This window comes from Pristiophorus japonicus, chromosome 12 (genome assembly GCF_044704955.1).
Source record: "Pristiophorus japonicus isolate sPriJap1 chromosome 12, sPriJap1.hap1, whole genome shotgun sequence".
NCBI classification, from domain to species: domain Eukaryota; kingdom Metazoa; phylum Chordata; class Chondrichthyes; family Pristiophoridae; genus Pristiophorus; species Pristiophorus japonicus.
This window is the reverse complement of record NC_091988.1, coordinates 32,410,676-32,424,487: the sequence shown is the minus strand read 5'-3', so window position 1 is coordinate 32,424,487 and position 13,812 is coordinate 32,410,676. Positions and strand designations below refer to the sequence as shown.

Here is a 13,812-nt window from a genome sequence, read left to right as displayed (position 1 = left end):
GCAGCGTCTACTCCCTTATTTTGAACTCATCATTAGGACCTTCTTTCTGTGCAGCATGCTCCCATCAGTTTTTCCAACCTCCATGCAGGTGGGTCCTTACTGTTGTGTATAGAAGAACTCCATGAGACTGGGTACTGTGAGCTAAACTTAGTGTGACCTTAGTCTTCTTTATTACAACTCCAGAGTGCCTAAACAACATGTAGCCAACCTTTATACTGGCCCTGCACATGTGTGCAGGTGACCATTAGGACTCCCAAAAGTCTTCAGTACAAGTTATTTACAAGTTGAGGCAATCCGGAGCCCTTCGCTCCCTGGCTGATCGTCTAAGTTCAAACCCTGGAGTATGTGAGTTGGCTGGACCATTGCTGCACTGCACCACGGCTGGTCTGACACGACTGTCAGGAACGGTGGGTTCATCCTCATGATTGACAGTGAGGTCGATTGCTGGTTGGGTGTGTGTTGGTGGATCGTCGATGGTGATGTCCTCTTCAAGTCATTCCTGGTTGTCAGTAAATCGCAATTTGGTCTGATCTAAATGCTCTCTGCACGTTTGGCCATTTAACAATTTGATTATAAACACCCTTCCTTGGCCAAAACAGTGCCAGCAACCCACTTGGGACCATGACCATAATTCAGGACAAACACAGGAGTTGTTAACATCAATGTCACGTGAAACAGCTGCGCGATCGTGGTACATGTTCTGCCGGTGTCGCCGGATTTCCACATGATCATTAAGATCCGGGTGGACTAGGGAGAGCCTGGTTTTGAGGGCTCTCTTCATTAACAATTCTGATGGGGGAACCCCGTTGAGCGAGTGGGGTCGCGTCCGGTAACTGAGCAGAATGCGAGACAAGCGGGTCTGCAGGGAGCCGTCCGTCACGCATTTCATGCTCTGCTTGATTGTTTGAACTGCCTGCTCCGCTTGACCGTTAGACGTGGGCTTAAACAGAGCAGACCTGACATGCTTGATGCCATTGCGAGTCAAACTCGTTGAATTCCGAGCTGGTGAAACACGGTCCATTGTCGCTGCCAAGTACGTTGGGCAAGCCATGGGTGGCGCACATGACCCGGAGGCTTTCAGTGGTGGCTGTGGACGTGCTGGATGACATGATCACATATTCAATCCATTTGGAGTAAGCGTCCACAACTACTAAAAACATCTTTCCCAGAAAGGGGCCGGCGAAATTTACGTGAATCCTGGACCATGGCTTGGAGGGCCATGACCACAGACTCAGGGGAGCCTCCCTTGGTACATTGCTCAGTTGCAAGCAAATGTTGCACTGATGTACGCATGACTCCAAGTCCGAGTCAATGCCGGGCCACCAAACATGTGACTTGGCAATTGCCTTCATCATGACAATGCCTGGGCGGGTACTGTGTAGGTCATGTACAAATGTTTCCCTGCCTTTTTTTGGCAAAATTACGCAATTACCCCATAAGAGACAATTCGACTGGATGGACATTTCATCTTTGCGTCGGCGAAACGGCTTAATTTCATCTTGCATTTCCCCAGGAACGACCGACCAGTTTCAATTTAGGGCGCAACTCTTTACTAATGATAGCACAGGATGCTGGCTGGTCCAGGCCCTGATCTGGCGAGCTGTGACGGATGACCCCTCGCTCTCAAAAGCATCCATAACCAGTAGCAAGTCTGCGGGCTGCGCCATTTCAACCCCAGTGGTGGGTAATAGTAGCCAGCTGAGATCATCAGCACAGTTTTCAGTGCCTGGTCTGTGGCGGATAACATAGTCATAAGCGGATAATGTTAGTGCCCATCTTTGGATGCAGGACGAAGCATTGGTATTTATACCTCTGCTTTCTGAAAACTGCAAAATGAGCAGCTTGTGGTCAGTTTCAAGCTCAAACCGAAGTCCAAATCGGTATTGGTGCATTTTCTTAACCCCATATCCACATGCTTACGCCTCTTTCTCAATCATACTATGGGCTCTCTCAGCCTTAGACAGACTTCTAGATGCATCTGCAACTGGTTGGAGGTTGCCCGATACATTGGCTTGCTGTAACACACAGCTGACCCTGTACGATGAGGCTTCACAAGCTAGCACTAAACGTTTACATGGGTACAAGTAACTTATTTGAACATAGCAGGTTCCTGGCCTTCTCAAAGGCTGTGTCTTGAGATTTGCCCCAAACCCAGTCATCACCCTTACATAGCAACATGTGCAAAGGCTCTAACAATGTGCTCAACCCGGGTAGAAAGTTACCGAAATAGCTGAGGAGTCCCAGGAACGAACGGAGCTCCGTCACATTCTGTGGTCTGGGTGCATTCTTGATGGCCTCTGTCTTCGAGTTCGTGGGCCTTATGCCGTCTGCTGCAATCTTTCTCCCCAAAAATTCGACTCCTGGTGCCAGGAAAAAACCCTTGGAGCATTTCAGCCTGAGTCCCACTCTGTCTAGGTGATTAGAACCTTTTCCAGGTTGTGTAGATGTTCAATGGTGTCACGAGCAGTGATCAGGATGTCGTCTTGAAACACAACAGTGCGCGAAACAGATTTCAGCAAACTCTCCATGTTTCTCTGGAAAATGGCTGCAGCCGAGCGAATCCCGAAAGGGCACCTGTGGTATATAAACAACCCTGTGTGTGTTGATGCACGTCAGTCTTTTCGAAGATTCAGCCAGCTCGTGTCATGCAGGCGGTGGTTAGGTCCAACTTGGTGAACGACTTCCCTGCTAACGTTGCGAACAGGTCGTCCGCCTTGGGCAGCGGATACTGGTCCTGTAGTGAGACTTGGTTAATCGTTACCTTGTAGTCTCTGCAGATTCTGACCGTGCCATCGCTTTTCACCAGAACAACTGGACTGCCCCACTCGTTGAACTCGACTGGTGATATGATTCCTTCGCGTTGGAGTCTGTCCAGTTTGATCTCGACTTTCTCCCTCATCATGTACAGAACCACCCGAGCCTTGTGATGGACGGGCTGTGCATCGGGGCCTAAATGATCTGTACCTTGGCATCTGTGAAGTTGCCGATGCCTGGTTCGAATAGCGAGGGAAACTTGCTCAGCACTTGAACACACGAGGCGTCATCCACTTTGATGTTGTTCCAATTCCATCTAATCTTTTCTAGCCAGCTTCTGCCGAACAGATTTGGGCCATTGCCTGGAACAATCCACAATGATAGGTCATGCACAGCTCCATCATACGATACCTTCACTGCTGCACTTCCAATGACTGGTATGAGCTCTTTGGTGTAGGTACACAGCTTTGCATTAATCGGGCTCAGTTTGGACCTTTGTGCTTTATTGCCCAGTTTCTCGGAAGCCTTCTGGCTCATTATTGACTGACTCGCACCCGTGTCCAACTCCATGGATACTGGAACTCCATTTAATTTAACTTTCAGCATTATAGGAGGGCTCTCGGTGGTGAAGGTATGTACCCCCTACACTTCTTCCTCGGGTTGAGTTGTCTGTGCTGCGTGATCCGCGCCAGATCGATCATCCTCTGCCACGTGATATGTCGCAGCACGTTTGCACATTTGCTGGAGGTGCCCCATCGTTGCGCAGCCTTTGCACACGTAGTGCTTGAATCAACATTGATGGGCCCGATGATTACCCCAGCAGTGCCAACACGGTGCTAATGGATTCACATTCACCCCCGATGGCAGACTGAGTCATCACAGGTCTTGCAGCCGCAGACGTATAGGCCCTGCCATATACAGTTCGGCCTGCTAGCAACGTAATTTTATGCACAGTACTTGCCGGTGAGCTTCAATGTTGAGAGTATATCTGTTTGGTGTTATCATCAGTGGCCATGCATGCCTGGGCGATTGCGATGACCCTGCTCAGGTCTAGGGTTTCGGCAGCCAGCAGCTTTCGAAGAATGACTCGTGGCTGATGCCCAAGCACGAAAACGTCCCGCAGCATTTGCCCCAACATCGCAAGGTCCCGCGAGGCGTCTCAGGTCGGTGACATAATCCGCCATGTCCTGGCCCCCGAAGCGATGGTGCGTGTAAAAGCGACATCTGGCCATGAGGATACTCTCCTTCGGCTTGAGGTGGTCCTGAACCAGCGTGCACAACTCTGTATGTTCCTTATCCGTTGGTTTTGTTGGTGCGAGCAGATTCTTAATGAGGCCGTATATTTTAGGCCCACAGACAGTGAGGAGAACCACCCTGCATTTGGCTGCGTTAGTATTGGTCGAGATGCTTGACGAAGGACTCCCAATCATCACCCTCTACAAATCTCTCTAATATTCCAATGGCAGCCATGATTGCATGAAGGTTCATATTCTGTTACTCGTCGGCAATTATTGTGTATAGAAGAACTCCACGAGGCCGAGTACTATGAGTTAAACTTAGTGTGACCTTAGTCTTCTTTATTACACCAGAGAGCCTAAACAACATGGCAGCCATCCTTTTATACTGGCCCTGCATGTATGTACAGGTGACCATTAGGACTCCAATAGTCACGCCCTCTGGTGGCAAGTATTACATAGTTACATGCATAACACTTACAACAGCCCGTTAGTTCAGATGCTAGTTCAATAGAGTCCTCTTTCTAGACCTACAATGTGCCCACATTGATTTTTCGGTGAGCATTGGACTGGTCAGCCATTGGAACTACCCACAGAAACACTTAATCGTGATTGCAAACAGATGGGCCCATTCAAAAAATTATGGATAATTTTTGTGTAATTCTGCACCCTTATGGAACCCATTACATCTCCCTAATGACCCTCCTGATAATCTACCTTTGCAGCAGCCCATGACAAATCTGAAACGGCTTTCATTACTAGTGCAGGGTCCCTTTGCTTAACAGGAAGGTGCTTAGTGTATGAGCAACAACCAGCAGCTCTGGCCTTAGTTTGATGGTGACTTCACCTGCAGAAGCAAGGAAATCAATGACCACATAAATTTGCCATCTAATCTGCCCTGTTATCAGTTATACAAACCCAGTCTTCGACTTTGTGGTTGACAATAACTGGCTTCTGGCCTGATCATTTGCCACAGGCGCAATGAGCTTACCCGACCAGGCTGCTGCCTTTTCTCATGCGATAAAAAGGGAAAGATAAAAAAGAAAAACATTATTTGACTTATTGTTTTGAATCATGCCTCCATTCATCTGAGGTAAGCAGTTGAGTGACACGCTGTGCAAGACTGCAAGCCACAAAATTCTGATCAAGAAACAAATGCGGTTCTCCTATAGTGGCTGCATTTCTTGCGGTCTTCTATTTGCACATCCTTCAGTCGCTCATTGCCTGTCCAAACCATTACTACTCTGTCAGCAAAGAAACATTCGAGTCCATTGGAATCAGTTGGTTTATTGAATATACTTTCAATCCTATTAAATAACTGAAAGAAATCAAATAGCCTAAGGCTTGCAAGGCACATCTACTTCCTAAATAATAGTTGATAGTGTAAGGTATACCCACTTTTATTTTCGGATGTCTCTTTCAGGGCTCCAAATTCACAAGATGGCAAATCATGCAAGGCCAAAGAAATATGGGCAGCCATCTTCCATTCATGATCATAAGGCTGTGGTAGTTATCATAATCAACTTAAAAAAAAAAGCACTATGATCACTGGTTCAATTTGAGACCGAAGCCTAGAATGATTGGTTGGCAGATACTAGTAGATTATTTTTTAAATGCATTAGTATGTCATTCCTTTGATGGCTATTTTAATAGCCCTTCAACTAGGCTGGAGTTTAATATTTTGATATTTCAAATGACAGTGTTGATATTTGATGTCTCCAAGATAAGAGGAGACTAATTGATGTCCTGTTTCTGACTGTTCCATTTTTGATCGGGGTGGAGGAACAGTGAGAGATCGGGGCCCAGGAGAGGCGAGGGTTCGGGGCCCAGGAGAGGCGAGGGTTCGGGGCCCAGGAGAGGCGAGGGTTCGGGGCCCAGGAGAGGCGAGGGTTCGGGGCCCAGGAGAGGCGAGGGTTCGGGGCCCAGGAGAGGCGAGGTTCCGGGGCCCAGGAGAGGCGAGGGTTCGGGGGCAGCACGGGCCAGCCCACACTTCGATCTGTGGATATAGGAGCATGTGTGCATACTCGGTCCGTGCAGCAGAGCTGGTCTCCAGTTGTCTTGGTTAACCCTCGCCACTGGACCAAGACCTAGCTCTGTCAAGCCCGTGTAGTGGCTGGTGTGCAACGGCCACCCCACGTTAAAAAATTCCATGCACAGGCATCTTCCACCCTTTAGTTTGCAGTTCGGCACCTAGATTGTCAGGTCCCTCATTGAAACACCTGTGAACTCATCTATTTTTGGTGTGGAAGCGGGTCATCCTCGATACAAGGGACTGCCTAATACTATACTATTTTAATAGGGCTGTTAAGTGGGCTATGCCTGTATTATAATAGCAGTCAGAATAAGATGGCACCAGGCTGGCATCTCCCTGCTGAGTTCCACTCCTTTGACACTCCATCCATTGCAGCCCTCTCTACTGCTTAAGAGACCTGCTCCAAAAAAAGATATATTTTAATTGAATTTGCTACACCTATACAGAGCACACAGCCCATCTCGGACTCAATTTGTTCCGTGTTTTTAACCTGTGCTCTTTTGAATTGTTGAGGCTTTGCTCACATTTTGGGCCCTTGGCCATCAAGACTGCGCTGCTCTGCAGGCCGGGGCCATTAGAGGGAGCAGCGTGTGGCAGCCCGGCCTGGAAATCGGCGTGGTCCCGGCCTACAAGACCATCAGCAGGCCGGGGCCATTAGAGGGAGCAGTGTGCGGTGGCATACCACTGCAGGGAGCAGCGCGTGCTGCTGCAGGAGGGAGATGGCTGACTGCAGTGCGGGCAGGTACAGAAGTAGTGGCGAGGTCGGGGCGAAGGAATGGCAAGAGTTCATAGAGGGATGTGACCGGGGCCTAGGAGAGGCGTGAATCTGGGGCTCAGAAGAGGCGAGGGCCCAGGGGCAGCATGGTCCAGCCCACACTGCAATGTGTGCGCAGAGCTGGTCTCCAGTCATCTTGGTTAACCCTTGCCACTGGACCAAGACCTCGCTCTGTCAAGCCCGTGTGGTGGCTGGGGTGCAACGGCCACCACACATTAAAAAAATCCACACACAGGCATCTTCCAACCTTCAAGATGTAGTTCGGGATGCAGAACGTTAGGTCCTTCATTGAAACACCTGTGAACTCATCCCTTTTCGGCATAGAAGTCATCCTCGTTTCGAGGGACTGCCTATGATGATGATGATGATGATGCTCTGCTGGCCCACACTTTATGCATCGGCTGCTGTGACTGCAGTGCCACTCTGTCTGATCAAATGCAACTTAACCTGTTCAAGCTTACAGTGCTCATCACCCACCTACTGCAGTAAGTTACTGGGCTTCTGGATCATAACTCTACCGCACTGCTGGCCGCTGAGCTTTGCTCTGCTACTTGGATCCTCGGTACAATCCCATTTTTCTGCTGGCATCTGGATTTTAACTCAACTGCCAGTAGAAATGATTCAAATAAGGCTGTGGCGCTTGTCCATTGCATTCCTGGTTAAGCACCACAGCGCATGTATTGGCCGTGCTTTCGATAGCATTTCATACATCCCCCATTCAAAAACAAAGTGCTATGGAAACATGAGATCATGTTATTGTCATATTATTCTCCTTTTTAAACAGTATTGAAAGGCTTTATAGTTACTTACCTGTCCTCAAAACTAAAGTGAAAATGTGTTGAGGAAAGCAACTAGCTGGGGAGCTGCACTTCTCAGCAGAATTAATTGAACAGTCTCCTTTGCTTCAGGGCACTATCACAGCACCAAAAATCACACTCCAGACAATATAATGTTAAAGTTTTCTTCTTAAAGAAGTTTTCCATCCCTCTTTTGTCTATTTTCAGCTGTTGGAAGTTCTCCGGTCACCAAGCAGAACCCAGCAAGCAGACAAGAGAGTCCAGGATATGTACAGCTCCATGATTGTCATCAAAGCTATTATCCTGCAGCACCCAGTACTACTCAGAGAGAGCGAGATGAACAATGATTTTGCATCACACAGCAGTCCAACTAAGGGATGACATACCCATTTTTATACAAAGACCGGCACATTTATAATTGATGCCATTTATGTAAATTAAGATAAATTCTTGGTATTAAAATAGCATTTGGTCTTAAAGTATGATTGCTATACATCCTCAAATATTGCGCATCTATTGACAATCTGATTTTAAAAATAAATTGAAAAAAATCCTTGGTCAATTTATTATGTTATTTATTTGTCAATGCTTCAAGAAAGTTTAAGACTTGGACATTAAAAAATATTTGACCACATTAGTTGGAATTCAACTCTATTTACCGCATACCAATGCGCAACATTCTTAATCGTCTCATCACATCAGTTCATATTCAAATATTCACAAGAGTTTTATTTTCCTTCAATGCACAATACATTTTTTTTTGACTAACAATTTTGTGTGTGTAGAACTGGATTGGAATAAAACTGAGAAACCACTCCTTTTATAAAATTACTGTGCCTTTTAAGTTTATTCCTTTAACTGCCATGTTCTTCTTGTATCTTCCGAGCGAGGAGCTTACTGAATAATAGTATTATCTCCAGGACTAGGCTCCTCCTGTTGGTTATATATGTAATTACATAACATAGTCTTAAACATTGCAACAGCCATATTTCTTACTATTTTCCATCTTTCTCCCTTCCTGCCCATGGACACGGATACCTGCAGAAATCTTTTTTTTTAAATGAAGCATTTCAAATAAATCACAAATGGCCAAATAGAAGTTTTGCAGCTTGCATAAAAACTATAAATACAGGAAAAATTCTACTAGATAAAATTAAACATTACTTTTTTTCAAAATAATAAAGGAATATGCTTTGTCATGTCCATTTTTCCATCTGCTTTAGCTTGTCATCCAGATTTCTCATATACTGTACATATGTATCACATTATGTACAAAAGAAAACATGACACACACAAACATTCTGCCTTAAACCCATCCAGTAGCATTGCAAACAGATTAGGCAACATATCCATTATTTGGCAAATTCAGCAGTTACACTTGTGCTATTGTGAGGGATAGAATCGATCCAGTCAGTGTAGCGCGATTATTAGGCAGCTTCCTCCTGAAGAAATGACCGTAAACAAATTCATTAAATTATAATTACCGTTGATCATCCCTCAGAATGGACAATGAGATGCTTTTAGCACATTTCTGTAAATGTTTTGAGTATTTTGTTCAGGTTTGCTCAAATGCAGTAAAATGTTGCCTGATGTTCTGTACAATCACCTGAACAGTTCACTCGCTGGTTCCAAGTGTATCAATCCATATAGAATTGGTCCAAAAGATAACAGCAATTGAAAAGGTTACTGTCCAGCAAGACTATGTAGATATTAATCAAATATTTCATCCATCTAACATGATGTTAGAGAACACATTAAACCAGAAACAGTGGAGACAGCAAATTCCAGCTTACACAGACACATTTGGCAGTATTTGTCAAGAACAGAATCAAAAGACCAAAGACACCATCACAAGGAATAAAAGTGCTTTTCCAAAATGCTCCTTATGGAATGCAAATACTGTGGGTAAAATGCCGTGGACTTCTACGAACTGCATTGATGATGTCAAACATCTGTCTCTATTCTTTTCTGATTTACACAACAGTCTGTTTCTTCCATCTGTTCATAGTCCCCACTAATCTCACTGGTATCCATACTACAGTCTGATTCATTGTCTGATTGGTCCATTCTTTCAAGCTTTGGTTCTTCATGGGACATCCTGATCCCGTTTGGCGTTAGGAGGGTGCGCCTCTCACAGACCAACACTCCCGTGTCACCTAATGAACGCCGCACAGCTTCTTTGGCCTGTCTGATGCAGTTCAGCCACTGCTGCTTGTTGAAGGCATCATTTGCCTGAAGTGAGTGGGACTGGCCTTCAGATGGATCAATAAAGCTTACTCTGAAGAAGTTTTTTGCTAAGATACAAACAAAAATGACAATTAAAAACAATATTTAGTAAAAGCAAAAATCTAGAGTTTATTCCCCATTTGTGCCCAGAGGGACGTATAACCTGGGCACAAACCAATTAGATGGCTTGTTTGGGGGGGGGTGGGGGGGGGGAGGGAGAGGAGGGAGGGGTCTCTTAACATGCGACCAGATTTTCAGACGCAGCAGGAAAGAAAGTAATTCTTCTGGGATTTAATTGTAATTTTTGAGCGTTTTTTTTAATAGAAATATTATCCTCACTGAGACCTGCTTAGTATTTTGTGTTTTTTTTTTAAATAGATTTTTATGGCATAAGTATAAGTCGCATTAAAAATGGAAAAGTTTCCCCGATTGCCGGTTCTTAAACATGCAGTACATGTTTGACAGTTAAATGAGTTGAGACTTAAATTTTCATATTTAAAAAATGAGATATATGCTGTGGGTTTGCTTTCCTTGGGCTCCGAATGTTTACACTGATTTATGTCCATTTAAAGTGCGGGCATACTCTACTGATATTGGGCGGATACTTGGATGCAACTTGACATCGGCAAAATGGGCGCAAACATTGTGCATATTTTCGGGTCTAAGTTCAGGGTTGCGGCCAAGGAAAAAACTCCTGGCCTACATTAGCATTTTTGGAACGAATAACTGTATGGTCACTTCATAATTTATTAATAATATCACTAACCAGAAGATGTTTTGTACTTTAATTCTGCTGTAGAATAAACAGCTATACAATATCATTTTCAGAGAAATGAATACATAATATTATTTTGAAAAGTGTTCAGGCCTAACACATTCAGGCCTCATATTAAAAAAACAAGTTAAATTGAAGAGACGAGAATGGTCTTATCCATTCCTGTTCCGTATTTCTTTCGCAACAATTCTCTCCCCTCTCCTGAACTTGCTGGGTTCATGTTTCACGACACAAATATCCTCCTTGTCCAAGTGGCTATTATTCTGGTGTCAGCTTTGGACACAAAGCAAGTATTCAAATGTCATTTGTTTCTAAAGTATATTAATTCACCTGATACTGTTTACTTCTGCTACATTTTCAGTGGAAAAGAACAATATCCAGTGTGAATGAGTGCAATATCTCTGACGTATAAATTACACATATAAACACAAATAAACACATGGCGGCTGGGGGGAGGGGGAGAAAGTAACAGAATAGCTTTGTACTTACTTCTCTCATTATTGCTGAAGGCGCCTCTAATGGATCCACCTAATCGTACCTCCCCATCCTGTAGGTCATTCAACACCAGATCCCCTACAGGGATGGGCTGCCTGTACAGCTGGTAGCACAGCTGTTCACTGCACGTCACCACTCGGGTAATTACAAGCACCTCTTGAAACAGGAAAACATGCAGCTTCTGTAAAATGAAGGGAAATAGGTCCAGAATCTGCTTTTAATACTCCAATTGCCATTTATCTCACAACTAGGACTTAGTAGATTGTCCAAATAGAACTGAAAGGTCATCAGATGTGAGCAAGCAGACTTTGAGACACCACCAAAGAGTATTGTAATGAAATCAAAATTTCCATCAGAAATTAAACCTCTGCTGCTAATATCAGTTGAAAAATCACATCTTGCAGAATACTGAAGGGGCGTTTGGCTGTTCGAGATTTCACTCTTGAATTTCTATTAACTATTACATTGGAAGTTAGGCCTTGCATTGGGATTCCCAATGCAAGAATGTTTCGAGATTCCCTCCACTGACTCACGTATTGGAAATTCGAGCATGATAGGGCATGGGATGGATTGGAAAGACTGGCAGAACTAATCACACCCTGCCGAGGTACTCTTAATATCAGCCGGTCACAAAGAGCAACAGTGAGCAGTCTGCAGCCTCAACATCCCATCCTCCCCACTCAGAGAGGGAGTAGCAGGGCAACTAAAATAATCGCTGCAGGATTAATAAACAAATAAAAATGCGATGAAGAATGATCATTGATAATGAGATGCATGCTATGATTTTGTCATCACATAGACTAGTTCCCTTTTATAAGGTTCTTATGGCAAATGGAGTATTTACAGTTGCTTCCCTTTTACAAATCAGATATGAACAGCCCATATATAAAAACTTCATGCATGGCTCACAAATATACATTATCTAGGCAGATCTACTGTATTATAGTACAATAAAAAATCATAACATTGTATGTTGACAGTGGTTTGCTCATGTTTCAAATGAAATGTACTTTGCCAAGGGGCAGAAGCCTTGTGGAGATTTTTAGAAGCCCTTTCTTATGGATTTTTGATTATTGCAGCGGAAACAGTCCACTACCAATTGTTTATTTATCCTGATATGATGATGCATTAGTCCTGCACTACAAAACATCAAGAATTTTCTGATACTTCATCAAAAAACTTACATATTTTTAAACAAACACTGAAAAGAAATGAAATGCTCAAAGTATCTTCATCCTGCTAAATTTCACGTTAACCTCAATCCCTTAAAGGTCAGCCTGTAGATGACTGCTCTGTGTGATGTGGGGAAGGAAGAAGCATCAAACACAGAGGCCTGGCCTAAAGCTGGAACATTAAAGTAAGACAGCTTGAAAGAGCAGGCTGGCTCTGATCCTTTCATCTCTCACTTAACGTACAAAACAGATCTCATCAATCTATGTCACAGAGGCTACCTTCCTGGTACATTACCTTCAAAGCCCGAACTTCAGTCTCTAATTACTGCATCTGTTTCAAAACTATGGAAGTATCTCACTTACATTTTTCAACATAATTAATGCTAAAATGAAGATACACTTTGCTAAAAACAGCAAGTGAAAAAAGCCAATATAAAAATTTGAATTCTATATTTTAACACCGCATAATTTGATCTCATTCTAAATTTAATACGTCTATAAATTACTAAGCAAATGGTAAGGCATTCTTATTAATGTTGCCCAAACTTCAAGCAATGAAATTGTTCACTTCCCTCTTCAGAGCTTTTTTTTACTTATTTTTTTTCTCTGTCAAAACTAAGTTCTCCTAAGATAACTTTTGGCAAGACAGAGTTTGGGTCATCAGGGTTTGATATAATTTAAAATCTTACTATCCTTAAAGAATCTAGTAATAACTTAGAGGACTATTCCCAGGAAAGCACAGAATGGAAGTGACTAAAGCAGGAAACCATAGATCACTTACTGCTCCTCTATTGTTCTTCAAGTCTCCATGACAGCACAGCACTTTAGAATTTTCAATCAGAGGGTCCTTCTGACTCTCCTCGAGAAAGACCAGTCTTTCCTTATAATACTGGCATTCCGACTCCCCTGTCTTCTTGTTGATTTCAGCTACAATTCCTTGAACAATGTTAATCTGGAGTACAAAAGCAAAATAAGAATGGACAATGGTTCTCTACAGATTCCATCACTAAACGTACTAAGAAATCAGTAAAGCTTCAATATTCCACTGCAGAAGAGGCGAAAGTTCTAGCAAGTCAATAAAATGCAAGCCAAACGAGTCAGTGAATGAATTTAATGTCAGTCAAAGTTGGAATTTGAATTCAAAATTGTCCTGGACTGGGAATCCCAATAATCTCATCACTGTTGATGCTGGGTTCCTTTCCTTGGAAATGTTGCATTAACTTGTACGTTTATCTGGGCTTAACTGCACATGTGATTGCAACTGCCAAAGCTCTCCATTTTTCCTTCCCAAAATCCAGGTGCAAAATCTGGGTAGACAGGCTGTTTTCCATCCGAGGGCAGAAAAACCATTTGGTGTAACTACCTTGAGTGGACACATACACTGCACAGTTATTTTGAGCTTTCTGTACTACGCTGTATAGGAATGGATGCATGTGTCACTGTTTCTTTGCAAGTCTTTGTGATTGGTTATTCTTCAAGGTCAGATCACTGTGCACAGGTTACAGCTGCATCAGGCCAATCACTTCACTTGTTCCACTCGCAACCCAATGA

General features: G+C 43.8%; 1 protein-coding gene across 2 annotated transcripts in view; it reads right to left on the bottom strand.

Moving 5' to 3' along the window:
- Nucleotides 1–8,179: 8,179 nt before the first annotated feature.
- Nucleotides 8,180–13,812, bottom strand: part of arhgef3 (Rho guanine nucleotide exchange factor (GEF) 3) — a 376,120-nt gene continuing 370,487 nt past the window's right edge. For both annotated transcript variants that reach the window (XM_070895285.1, XM_070895286.1), the window contains 3 exons: nt 13,043–13,213; nt 11,084–11,270; nt 8,180–9,887 (listed from right to left, as the gene is read on the bottom strand). In XM_070895285.1, the coding sequence (XP_070751386.1) occupies nt 9,538–9,887; nt 11,084–11,270; nt 13,043–13,213 (708 nt within the window). In that variant the 3' untranslated portion in view covers nt 8,180–9,537. The remainder of the gene's footprint in view (nt 9,888–11,083; nt 11,271–13,042; nt 13,214–13,812) is intronic.